The 14,136-nt window shown below is 40.1% G+C and overlaps 1 protein-coding gene across 1 annotated transcript in view; it reads left to right on the top strand.

The window, feature by feature from the left end:
- The window catches only part of B3GLCT (beta 3-glucosyltransferase), a 95,179-nt gene extending 89,970 nt beyond the window's left edge, over positions 1 to 5,209 (top strand). Inside the window, exon 16 of the mRNA XM_069466956.1 lies at positions 4,045 to 5,209. Within this exon, the coding sequence (XP_069323057.1) occupies positions 4,045 to 4,212 (168 nt within the window). The 3' untranslated portion in view covers positions 4,213 to 5,209. The remainder of the gene's footprint in view (positions 1 to 4,044) is intronic.
- Positions 5,210 to 14,136: the final 8,927 nt, after the last annotated feature.

The raw sequence follows: 14,136 nt of genomic DNA, 5'->3' as shown, positions 1-14,136 counted from the left end.
GCATGCTCTCCTTCTCGCTTGAGGATTCTCCCTCCTTCTCTTCACACATTCCGGAACGGTCCTAACAATGTGTTGACAGCTCCAGGAGGACATCCTTAACAGACCTCTTCTCCTCTCTGACGGACACGCTGCACCGCGTACACCGTAAAGAGGGAGGGCAAAACGTCTGCAAAACCAGGTGGTGTTTGACCAGTAGTGACCTTGCACGTAGGGCCAGTGAAAAAATGCTCTTTTTTTTTTTTTTTATTCTTTTCAGTTAAAAAAAAATTGACATTTAAAAATTTTTGGATGCTGCCTAGAAATATAAAGGACTGACCTAATACTGTCCTACTCATCACCGAGTGTGTGTAATTCTGCACCATCCTCAGATTTTAACGCTGTGCATCAGGCAGTCATTTTTACCGGGCTTTCCCCCCTTTGGTTGCTATTAAACCGAGAGGCTAAAATCTGTTAATTTCAATATAGCATCGCAATAAGCGTATATCCTGGGGGTTATGGGAGAGGAGAGATGAGACGATGTTTACCTGGAATGGTTAGTATTTGCAGCCTCACCATATTGGAGTTTGGGGATTAGAGAAGGAAATCCTTCTGCATTATTTTTAGTATGTTTTAAGAACCAGGTCAGTGAATTTTCTTCTAGGAGTCATAGCAGATACACACAAACTAAAAATAACCCTGGGCCAACTCCCCTCTACTGTCTTCCTTCAAGAAATGTAAAGCTTTTCAAATTTGAAATGTGTAAATGCATGTGTGATTTAAAGGCCCTCCCTTATATGGAAAATAGAGTCTTCATGCTTTATTTAGTACCAGTGGCAAACGCTGTCATAGCAAGATAGAGGATTTAGTGTGACAGAAATAGTACTACAGAAAACAACTTGAACAAGGCAGAGAAAGTGCTTGCCTCATCAGGAAAGGCAGAATCCATTTCTACGTCCTTGAGACCGTAAGGGAGGATAAAAATAGCCCTTTAATACAAAGAAATGTGTGAGAAACCTCCTTCCTGGTACCAGTTGGAAGGCACTTATTCGTCCTTTAAAACTGTGATCCCCAAACTCCAGGCTGTGGACTGGTACCAGTCCGTGGCCTGCTAGGAACCGGGCTGCACAGCAGGAGGTGAGCGGCAGGTGTGCGAGCGAAGCTTCATCTGTATTTACAGCCGCTCCCATCTGTCACATCACTGCCTGAGCTCCACGTCCTGTCAGATCAGCAGTGGCATTAGATTCTGATAGCGTGAACCCTGCTGTAAACTGCGCATGCGAGGGATCTAGGTTGCCTGCTCCTTATGAGAATCTAATGCCTGGTGATCTGAGGTGGAGCTGAGGCAGTGATGCTAGCTCCGGGGAGTGGCTGCAAATGCAGATGATCATTAGCAGAGAGGTTTGACTGCACAGAGACCATAATAAGTCAATTGCTTGCAGACTCATCAAAACCCTATCAGTGAGTGGCAAGTGACAATGTAATAATAATAGAAATAAAGTGCACAAAAACTGTAATGCACTTGCATCATCCTGAAACCGTCCACCCCCCTGCTCCGGTCTGTGGAAAAATTGTCTTCCATGGAACAGGTCCCTGGTGCCAAAAAGGTTGGAGACCACTGCTTTAAAATCTTGAGAGCTCTTGCCCATTTTAAGCCCGTGTATTGTGTTAGGATGACTGAGAAAAGCAAGTTATTCTCTGTCATTCCCTCTCTTGTTCTATCTCATGGTGTTTCACTCATTGAAATAGTAGTTAAAACTGTTGGTGTATAAGGGAAATAATTTATCAAGGTGAGTGTGACAGGTCTCAGATTTTCACAGCAGCCCTTTTCAGTTAGGGAAGAGTACATCAGCAAATAAAATGATAAGGGGGAAAGAGAGAAGGAAAGTCATCTAATTCTTAAGCAAAAGTCCTTTGAAGATAAAATTCAAAAATTAAAAAGAAATTTTCTGTTGCCCATACTTTAGAACTCTTGATTTCTCTAATTCACATAAATTTAAAACCCTTTCAATATCATAAAATGTTTAAAACCTATCCTCCCCAACAGATAGTGCTTTATCTTCTAATCTTAAGCCTCTTTTAGAGAGTTTGGTATGATTTGGACAGTATTTTCCATTTGTAATGTTTAAACACTCATCCGAACAGTGCATTTGGTTATATTGACAAAGAAATATGAGGAAAAGGGATAAAATTTAAGGTTCCTGATCATCAGAGATAGCGTGGACATTTGGAAACAGTCTCAGGTACAAAGCGGCCTGGGCCACATTCTGTCTGTTTTTAGTCAGGGAAGGTTGTTGTCAATTCATAGGTTTAGAAGTGGACTCCAAGAGCTGTCTAGTGCTTCCCTTTGTTAAAAGCAAAGTATCTAGAGCATGTGATTTTCTGTTCTTCCAGAATTAAATGCCACTAATGGATACGGCAGTGTACAATGGTTGGTGAATGCCCAACTCTGGAACTTTGCCAAGAAGTTTTAGACCACCGTGATGGTGGGTCAGTTGTGCAGGGTGTAAATCATTTCTCGATACAGCTATGAAATGATTTGTCTAAGGAAATACAATTTTAATCTCCATTTGTTGCTCTGTCCAGTGTGCTCTGGTCTTTACAGATAAGAGGTTTCAGTCTTGCCCGATGTGTGTCTGTCAGACGCAGTTAAGCCGCCTCTCTCTTCCTGTGCACGGCTGCCCAACGCACTCAACGTCTGTTCCCCAAGTCCTTGCCCACCCCTGATCCCGCATGTTCGGGATTTCCTTTTGGCATTCTGGACATAGATATTGTAAGGCTGGTGGCAGGCACCCCTCCCTTCCCTAATGAAAAAAGAAGACGCCCCTCCTATTCCTCAATACCCACCCCAAAACTGAAACAAAGAAATTCCTTACTCCTCGAGCCGACATCTCCTGGCTGAAAAAACTCCCATCCCCCAGCCCTAAAAACATATATTAACCCACTCTAACTTCTGTGCCTTGTGACTTCTCTGGTTCCACTCGTGGGACCCTGAAGCTCGCCCGGGTCCCTCTCTTGGGACTTGTTACTCCCACCTGGGAGTGCTCCAATAAAGCCTCTTTACTTATCCCTTTCAACTCTGCTCGTCTTTCTTTCTCTGGCACCGGCCACTCCAAAAAACCTTACACTTGGTGCCAAAACCCGGGAAGGTGCTTTGACTTTCGGCTGCGCCGCCCTTCCCATGGACTCCGGTCTTAAAACCTTACAGATATGTGATTATGAGAGTCTGTATGGACTTCTTGGTGTTACAGATATCTCTGAATGCATTTCACTTTTCTAGTTTTGTTAATATGTTTCCATGACCTTATTTATCAAAAATGACTGGCACATTCTAATGCACAGTAAGCCAGCTCTTTACATGCGTATGTGGGCTCCCTGAGATGTGATTAATCACTTCTGGAATCTGCATTAATAGAGGGATAGATGTTAAGGATTTATTTTTTTCCTGTTAGATGCATTTGTATCTCCAATAGTTCATTTTTAAATGTGAAAAACAGGCAAGGATTTGTTTCCATTGCTTTTACATTCATCTCCCCTTATCCATGGGAGACACAGTCTAAGACCCCCAGTAGATGCCTGAAACCTTGAGTAGTACCAAACCTTACACATGTTATGTTTTTTCCTATACATACATATCTATGATCAAGTTTGATTTAGAAAGTAGGCACAGCAAGAGATTAACAACAATAACTAATAATATAGAACAACTATAGCAATATGCCAACATAACAATTTTTCTGTTTCATGTGGAAGTCGTAATAGTAATTTAAATGACTTACCAAGTAAAGCTTTTTGCATTTATTATTATGGTTGAGGAATCTGCCAGAGTCAAGATCATGGGACATAGAAGCAAAAAGCAATGTATTTGGGATATTAAGGTAAGCAAAGAACCTTGAGTTAGAGGGAAGACAGTCGAAAATATTTCCCTTTTTGCTTTTAGATTCCCGTAACTAACATCAAATGGTGAAGAAAAAAAAAAAAAACCCAGCCATTTTATAAATTCAAATGCTTCTCTGCAGCGAAACTCTTTTCAATCAACAAGAGAGCATAACTCTGTTCTTCCTGCAGGCCCGGCCAGTGGATTACCCTAAGGACTACCTTTCTCATCAAGTTCCCATCTCGTTCCACAAACACTGGAACATCGATCCAGTGAAGGTCTATTTCACGTGGTTGGCTCCCAGTGAGGAAGACAAAGCCAGGCAGGAGACACAAAAAGGTTTCAAAGAAGAGTTATAAACCATGGTGGCCTCTGAGCACAGTTTGGGCAGGAAAGCTGGACTGTGGCGTCGTCCCACTGTGCTGTGCTCACACTGCTCATGTCTGCCGAGTGGCATTGGACGGTTCCTGACTTTAGGTGGAAATTATGTATATGGTATGTTTTGATTGGGGAAGAAAAGGAGTTGAGGGGAAACAGATTTTTTTTTTTTTCTGGGAAAAATCACTTGCTTTTGACTTATGCAGTTGTTGTAACACATAGTGATTACTGTGCATTTTTCAAGCTGTGATACAGCAGCGTTATTACTCTCACAGGAAAATAAATGGTGCCAGAAGTCCTTCTCCTGTTTGCTCTCTTCATTGTACTGGAAGGTTCAGCTGGGCATGAGCCGGGAGAGATGTGACTGTCTATTCTATACACACATAAAGAAGAGTGAACGTCTTTGACATGGATATTGCCAATGGGATGAACTTTTAAACCACATTATTGATGATGAGAATGATTTCCTGGGAACTCAGTAGGAATAATGCTATGTTAAGGATCATTCATAAAACATCATGAGAGGCTAGATATGAAATCCCCTGTAGTCTATAATCGTGGATATGTTTTATCTATTCTTTTGCTGTTTGTGCCTCGTAAAAGAGAATAAGAGATCTTCTGCCAGAGCTTCCTATTTCTTGAGAAGTTCGTCTGTGTTCTATTTCTCCCTGAAGCCTATCTTTATGGCCTACTTGTAACATGAAAGTGTAGCGGATGCTGCCAGAAAATAGTGTCCTCAATATTTTAAAACAATGTTGACATGATTTATTCAACCCAGCAAGCTCTGTGTGAGTCTCAGGAAGTGAATTAAATCTGGACCTGGTGTTTTACTCTAGTTCTTCTTTGAATGTTACCTAGTGACTCTCTCCTGACTCAGAATGGACCCCTCAGTGCGCCGTGAAACCCGTGAGGAAGGACAATATGGTGATCTGGCAGTTTCTCTGGGTTCTTAGAGAATGAAATTTGAACATAGTATTTTGAAACAGTTCTAATTTTGAAATTATATCTTTAATATATAGTAATTTAACACATTCAGCATTAATGTATAAAAAGTACTCTGTATTTTTTTATGTTTTTAATTATGTGATTCAGTTTTGTAAAGGTATTTGCATACAATTTAATTTTAATGTTTTAAACTAATTTTGGTAAAGTTAGTTTCCCCTCTTTCTTTTCTTTCTTTTTATTAAAAGCACTATTCATTAACTTTGTTTATAATGCTTTTTATAGCCAAGCACAGAGTTAAAAGCCATACCACCAAAAGTACCTGTGTGGTTTTTAAGAACATATTTTTTTTTTTGCAGCTTAGATGACTCGTTTGCAAAATGATGCAGTAGTATTTACCATTTTTCCAAATCAGCAACTATCAGAACTAGTGTGTTGCCGTGACAACGGAATCCATTGGATTAAGTTTTGTGAAAATGGACCTTGTGGCCCATCCTGGGAATGGGAGGAGCAGCTGTATGGGAGGCACCAGAAGGATCTCTAGATCCCACCAGGTTTCTGTGCACAGCCTCAGCTTTGCTGCCATCCTAGCTGGGGTTGTTGGCATCGCTCCCACGGTAGTCCCCTTCCGTCATCTGTAATAATACTCCTGGAGGGCCCTGGCTGCCTGCACCTGCGGAAAAGAGTCTTCGGTTCTTCTGCTCCTGCCTAGTAATTGTCACCACTCAGAGGACCACATGCTCACTTGACGGGATCGAATCCGGCATCAGTATGTGAAGATCCACGTCGGGTTTTCTTCTGTGGTATGATCAGTGCCTTCTACTGACGCAGGAGCACCTCCTCTGGTACTTTTAGGTGTTTTGTTAACTATGTTTACTTTTTGGAACTGTGTAAGTCTAATCACGAATAAAAAGATCTTTGCCTACGTTTGTGATTTCTCAAATGTTGTGTTCACTAGTCTAGACTAGAATAGAGAGGGGAGGATGGGAAAGGAATGAACGAAATCAGAGGAAAAAGTTGGCAACTCAGTAAATACAGTTTTGAGAGAAAAAAATTAAAAGCTACCCTTTTAAAAGAAAACCATCAGAAGTTGAAAATGTATTTATACAAAGTTGATAAAGCCTTCATGTTTTATTATATAACAAATCAGAGATGTTATTTTAGAACCGTTTCCCATATCTGAAGAACTCAATTTTGAGTCTGACCTTTCCAGGACAGATATTGTTCTATTCATATTTCCTTTGGTGTTAAATAGGGATTCCCTTCCAAATGGCTATTTTTTAGCCTAGGGATGTTAACATCAAGGATTTATGTGTGGTATAACTGGAATGTCATTTTTGCTTTTAAGCTCTTTCTGATGATATAGTCAAAGCAGGTTGTCTGTGTAGGATTTTTACATCTTGCAGCTAAATCAGAAATTCAGACACAAAAATAGCCTTTATTGAATGCTTGGGAACGTGAGACATTAGCATGCTAGGCTATCAGTGATGCCGTGCATGGGTATGTAAATATCAGTGCTCTTGAAAACCTTTAGTGTTCCCATATCCATATCCATTATAATTATTTATGCATATCTCCTCAAAAATTAACATAGATGACATTTGTAAGAATGTTTCTATGTTTTCCATTTATAATCGTAGATGTAATTTCTATAGAATAAACAAATCTATCAGTAGATTTTCAGCAACTGTTTATTAGACACTCACTATGTGCCGGACATTCAGGTGTTGAACCTAAGAATACTGAGTTATAGAAATGCCCCCTGTATTTCTGGAGACAAGATTTGATTTCAGAAGTCAAATAAGGCTTTGCCTTAAAGAAAAAATAAATGTGTTAGTTCAAAAGCTGCCTCGTCTCAGGAGGGCATCTCGTTGGTCAGTAATAGCTGCACTTCAAAGAGACAGCTGTAAACTGGGCCTGTGGTTCTCACCTGTTTTGAAAGACAAGGCAGGCCTCTCCCTTAGAACCAAAAGGTTGCCGGAGCTGACAGGCGAAGACCCCCGGAGATGAGAGCTGATCAGATAGATATGCTAATGCCCAAGCCGGGCCCAGACGGAACCACGCGGTTAAAGTAATTAACACAAAGCACAACCCATGTTGACTTCTGAGATCATCTCTGTCTACAAGAACACAATCAGCGGAGCGAAGATGTCTCTGTTTTTTGCTAAAGTAATAGCCTTATCTTAAAACTTAGAAGTTTGCCCTAAGAAGATTTTATAACTCATTGTTCCCCTAGTTAGAGTTAGTTAAAGGATCTGTAGTAGCCTTTTAGAAGACTTTGACCCTAAAGCAAACTGCCTGTTAGTATGTAAGGGCAATGGGAGCCTGTATCTACCCTACAAAATACCTGTGTGGAGTTTCAGTCTTTGATATATTTTATGCGGGAAGAAATATATCCATCCGGATACCCTCCTTATATCTATTATCCTAAACCTTTACTTTATAAACTATATCTTTGGCTCTGTGTATTATTATTATTTTACTTTTATTTCTGTTTCCTACTGTTTTTTCATCCTTTGCAATGACCCCTGCCTGAGAGACCTGATCGGAAGATAGAGAAAAAGCCTCTTTGCGGGGAGCGTAGCTAACTCCCCGCATTCAGGGATGCCCCTTTTCTGTCTGATTCCCCACTCTGTCCCTGCTGTCTTTGCAGACCTGGCACATAGTAGGTGCTGTTGTTTCATGTTCCCGAGCATTCCACAAACACGTCACCTGCAAAAGGTGTCTTTCTCCTATCTGTAGAATAAAGTCAAGGCTTTGTTTCTGGTGCTAATTTAGCTTGTGTTTTCACTTTATTCACTTATTTCACAATATTTTGAGGCAAAAGGGGGAATTTTTGTAACTGTAAAAGGGGCAACTTAACAGGAAGACATAACCATCCTAATTTTGAATGTGTCTAATGACATAGCTTCAAAATACATTAAAAAAAAAAGAACTAAAAGCAGAAGTAAAAAATTCAGTCATAGCTGGAAATACAGTGATTTCAGTAATTTATAGTGCCAGCACAAAAATCAGTAGAATTAGTAGAACTCCTACCAAACTTAGCCTAATTGACGTTTATAGAATACCACACTCAATAGGGGCAGGATACAGGATCTTTTTAAGTACGTGAAATGTTAGCCAACATAGACCACAATAGGCCATATGTTAAGGAATTAAAAACTTTATTATGTAATTAAAAATTTAAAACTTTCTTGCAAAGAAAACTCTAGGCCCAGATGGTTTCATCAGTGATTTTCCCTGAGGCATTTAAAGATGAAATATTGTATTAAGAGTTTATGTTACATAAACTCCTTCAGAACATTGCAAAAAAGGAAACATTTCCCAACTGGATTTATGAGACCAGAATTTCCCTGACACCAAAATCTGACAAGTTAAAATCACAGGCCAACATCTTTCATGAACATAAAAGACAATGATACTAAACAAAATGTTATTCAGCAACATATAGAAAATACATTTAAAAGGACAGCAAATCATGACCAAATGGGTTTATCCCAGGGATGCAAGGCTGGTGTAACATTCAAAAATCAAATAATTCACCACAATAGAATAAAGGAGGAAAGTTGGGTAACTATTTTAATAGCTGTTGCAAAAAGAAAAAAGCATTTGATAGAATTCAATAGCCAATCATAATAAAAACTCAGAAAACTAGGAAGACTAGGTAGATTCTTCAATATAATAAAGAGTAGCTACAAAAAAACTCTACAGATATCATAATACTTAATGTTTCCACATTGAATTATTTCTCCCCTGAATTTGAGGAAAAGACTGGGATGTTAACTATCACTCCTTCTGTTCAACATTCCCAGTCAGGGCAAGAAGGCAAAGAAAAAAAATAAAACTATATGAAGAGTAAAATGAAGTAAAAGATGATTGTATACAAAGAAAATCCAAATCATCTTATAAATGAATACAGTAAGATCACTAGATACAAGGCTGTACAAAATGAATTGTATTTCTACATACTATCAATGAACAATTAGAAAATAAAATTAAGAAAACAATGTCATTTAAAATGGCATCAAAAATATGAAATAAGAAGTAGATTTTAAATGTTCTCGCCACCAAAAAAAAATTATGTGAAGGGTTGGATATGTTAATTAGCCTGATTGTGATAATCATTGCACAGTGTATACATATATGCAGTCATCACATTGTATGTCATGAATATGTGCAATTTTTATGTGTCAGGTATACCTCAGTAAAGCTGGAAAAATTATTAAATATCTAGAAATAGTAGAGTTGCAAGACCTCTGCACTGAAGACTATAAAAGATAGGGAGATATCAAAAATGAATTAAATAAAAAAGGTTTATTTCATGTACTGAAATACTCAATAGTGTTAAAACTACAATGATCTCAAATTGATTTATGGCTTCAGTCCCAATCAAAACCTCACATTTTTTTCATGTGTGTAAATATTGAAAAATTGAATATACATGGAAATGCAAAGGACCTAGAATAGCCAAGCCAATTTTGATGACAAAATTTGAAGGTTTACATTAACAGATTTCAGGACTTACACAAATCTATAAATGTTTTATTGGCATGAGGATAGAAATTAGATAAATTGAACAGAATATGGAGTCCATACATATATGATCATTTGATTTAAGACAAAGGCATACATGCAATTCATGCAGGAAATGATCTTTTCAAAAAATGTAGAGAAATTAGGTATCCATATGGAACAATATGAAGCAACCATTAACTTTGATGGACTGTAGACATCATATTGAATGATTAAGCTATAAAGCATCTAGAACAGTTTTCAACTTGGGGCCTTTGGCCCCAGGAGACATTTGGCAAGGTTTTGGGTTGTCACAACTGGAGAGGAGGTGCTGCTGGCATCTGATGGCCAGAGATGCTGTTAAACACCCTGCAATGCACAGGGGCGAGCCCCACAACAAAGAATTATCTAGCCCCAAATGTCAATACTGCCAAGGTTGAGAAGCCCTAGTCTGTAAGAAAACTAGACTAGAAGAATATCCTCATGATCTTAGGTAGGCAATGAATTATTTAAACAGGTCATAAAAAGCACTATCCATAAAATAAGAAATGGATGTTTGATTTTATTTTAAATAAAACCATTTTTTTTTTTCTATCAAGGAAAAGGCAAGTTGCAGACTGGAGAAGATGTGTGTGACACATGCATCTGACAAGGACTCTGTGACAGGCGACTCTACATAGACCCCGTGATCCCTGACTCCTGGTATTCATGCCCTTATGTCATTCTCTCCCCTTGAGTTTTAGTGGGACCCGTGAATTATTTCTAACCAATAGGATATGGCAAAGGTGGCAGGACGCATGTGCTTATGTGTATGTGGTTATGTTCCCTAAGCCTGTAATGCTTGTCTCATGGAGACACTCTCGTTTGTTGGCTTGGAGGAAACAAGCGATGTTAGGAGAGCCCACGTGGCGAGAAACTAACCGTAACCTCCAGGCAACAAGCAGCAAGCAATTGAGGCTCACAAGCTGACAGCCCCCAAGGAACTGAATGCTACCAACCACCACATGAACTTGGAAGAAGATCCTTCCCCGTTTGAGCCAAAGATGAGACCACAGCACTGGCCAACGTGCTGACTGCAGCACTGTGAGGGACCCTAAAGCAGAGGGCCCAGCTTAGCCGTGCCAAGACTCTTGACCCACAGAAACTGTCAGATAATAAATGTATATTGTTTTGCACCACTAGGTCTGCGGCAATACTGCTGTGCAGCAGTAGATAATACAGACTCAGAGCCAGGGTTTCTCCTACAGATCTGAGACAAACACAACCCAATCAAAAGTATCCAAAAGACTTCAACAAGCACTTCTCGAGAGAACAAATGTAAATGGCTCATACATATATTTTAAGTGCTCAGCATTGTTAGTATCATAGAATCACACATTAACCCCCCAGTGAGATATACTACACGCCTACAGCAATGGCTAAAGCTAAAAAGACTAACGCTTCTGAGTGTTGACAAGAATGTGGCTTCTTGTAACGTGTCGCTGAGAGTATTAAATGAACAGCCACTTTGGAAAACCGTTCAGCAGTTTCTACTAAAGCAAACCAACCATCTATGCCAGGGTTCATTAAACTGCAGCCCAGGGGCAAAATCCAGCCCACCACCTGCTTTTGTAAATAAAATTTTAGTACATAGGCATGCCCATGTGTTCACTTACTGTCTGTGGCAGAGTTGGCTCATTAGAACAGAGAATGTATGGCTTGCAAAGCCTAAGCATTCGCTATCTGACTTTTCACAGAAAAAGTTTACTGTCCCCGGTCTATACTGTGTCTTAGCGATCCCTAAGTTCCACAAAATGCAATGTTCAAGAGAGTACATGGTAGCTTTATTATAACAGCCCCACACTGAAAAACCCTAACTTTCTGCCAAGAAAAGAGTGGACAAATGGTGATCTATCCATATAGCAGCATACTTCACAGCAATCAAAAGGAGAAAACTACTGGTAGTCATTACAACATGAATGAGTCTCACAGGTATATTGAGCAAAAGAAGACAGACACAAAACATATATGATTTCATTCATATGAAATTCAAGAATAGGTAGAAATAATAAAAGTTGGAATAATGCAAACTTCTGATGGTGGGGTATATACAGGGAAGCCTCCTAAGGCACCCTTTCTAAGGTGTTGGAATTGTTCAATGTCTTGATCAGTGTGTATACATAAATAAGAAATCATCAAGTGTACACTTTTTGTACTTTATTATGATGTCCCTCCATTAGGAAAATGCATGTTTATTGTAGAATATTTGGAAAGTATAGACGAGTTTAACAAAGCATTTAGAAATTCATGCATAACCTAGTATTCAGAGGGCAATTACTCCAAACTCCTTCTCAGTGACTCCCATCAGCAGGTACACGATACTGACTGGTTCTACCAAAACATCAGTCGTGATCACCTGGGCAAGTTAGTGTCTTCCAGGCTTCTCCACATAAAGCAACCATATTCCCCTTTGTATTTGACTTGCATTTTGTGAAGAGACAGTTCTGAAATTATCCTGTTCTTCCTCAAACCTCCACCCACCAGAATTTGGCATCCATTGACGGCTCTTGTTTGCATTGCTAGAATATTTTTGCACCCATTTTTCATATTTCAAATTCAGTATTGGCCTCAACTTCTCCACCAGGCACTGGTAGCACTGTGTGGGGTCTCCTCGGCTGCTGAATAGTGACATGCTCATTACACACTTAGATGCTCAAATTTTTCTAGATTTGGCCAGTGGGGTCCCCTTCAAGCTGGTTCCTGTTCTTTTTGTCCCCATAATTCTTTGAGCATTGTCTCATTTTGTGGGGGCGGGGGGGGGGAGGTTGTGCTTTTTCTAATCCAGGATCGCAATCAGCTATTTCTCTGAAGAGCTCTGGTTCTTTTTAGTGAACGATGATATTTAGAAACCAAATTAGGGTACTCAGTGTGCTTCATTGCTACTGGACTGTCATTGTTTCTAGGCCCCTTCAGCAGAGAGAGCTCTGAAAATATATGTATACACATATACATGTATATATATTTATACATACACATGCAACATCTGCAACTGTTTATATATCTATTTGTGTGTTTATATTGAAGATTCCCAAGTTGATACTGATGCATCTGGTTCCAATTCAATACTAGAGCAACGTCTAGACTATTTATTTTTCATTTGGTAAAAGCCTTCTCAGAGATGATTTGAAGCCTTTTTCAACTGAGGCTTAAGGAGGAGAGAAAAAAGCCGAAACTCCAAGGCTAGATATAGGCAATATATATTGCATGGAAATAAATCATTATTGGCCTTCTGTAACTTGTTTATGCACAGGTCGCCTTTGCTAAGTATAAATATTTGCTGAGACCACAATGGCTCAGAGTTGCATTGCTGCACAGAGTAAAGCAAGTGTATTAGAACCTGAACGGTGGGGCAGAGTTTGGCAACAGCATGGCAGGATGTAGGAGGTGATGAGAGGTGAAAGGTCTCCCAGAGAAAGGGATTCTTCATACCCCATCTCCAACTTAGCCTTTGTGTGCTCTAGACTGTATGTACCCACTTATAGATGCCAAGAAGTGGCATCTAGTTTCTGGCACTTTTTGCACAACATCCAGCTTCTGATAACTTGTTCCGAGGTAAGGTTTATCACAGGTGCTCCCGGGCGTGTTTTCTCTCTGCCCTAGTCCTCACCTTCCTTATGATGCTGGCCATTCAGGGAGTGCCAGAGGCTGACCTCCTCTTGTCTCCCCAAGAAGCGTAATGGTGATGAGGTTAGAGTTCCTGGAGGCACGTTTCAGACTATAAGCTGGAGGTGGCAAATGGTTAGCCTGTTGATTAAATCTGGCTCATAGAAATTTTGTTTGAACCAATTTTAAAAAATTATCAGTTTTCAAACAAAAATCCGGATTTCTGGCTTTTCTTGAAAAATGTGAGGATCTGGCAAAAAGGAGCCATATTCCCAGGCCCTGATACCCAGCTGGCAGTTTAGGAGCAGCAAGTATTCTCCAAGGTCCCATTATTTCCTGCCTTCCCGACTCATTGGCATTTCCTAAGTGATGACTTCCCCCAGAATCGTCAGCACAGGGAAGGCTTATCAGAGGACATGGGACTTTCTTCTGCTCTGCATTTCCTTTGATCCCACAATTGCTTTTCTTATTTCAGGGCCAGTTTAGGACCACCAGTCTCCGTGGAGGCGGAACTCCAGCGCTACAGGGAGAGGCCGACTCTGGGCCAGTTAGGGGAGATGAAGCGGGGGAGGAGGGCGGGCATTACCAAGACCAGACTTCAAGTTCATGTTTGAGACAAAAGTAGAAAAGAAACCAAGGCCTCTCAGCACCTGGACTCTTCATCCTGCCATGTGGCTAGTGAGCAGAGGAAGAACAAAAGAGTCATGGCAGAGGGGCTCAGAGAGAGGAGCACACACCTGAGCCGGATTTTTCTGGTTAGCGTGGGGTCATTTGAACGTGTTGCAGCTAGTCACGTGTGGATGGGAGTG

The sequence above is a fragment of the Eulemur rufifrons genome, chromosome 4 (assembly GCF_041146395.1).
Source record: "Eulemur rufifrons isolate Redbay chromosome 4, OSU_ERuf_1, whole genome shotgun sequence".
NCBI lineage: Eukaryota > Metazoa > Chordata > Mammalia > Primates > Lemuridae > Eulemur > Eulemur rufifrons.
Note: the sequence above shows the minus strand (reverse complement) of the source record. Positions and strands in the feature narration are given on the sequence as shown.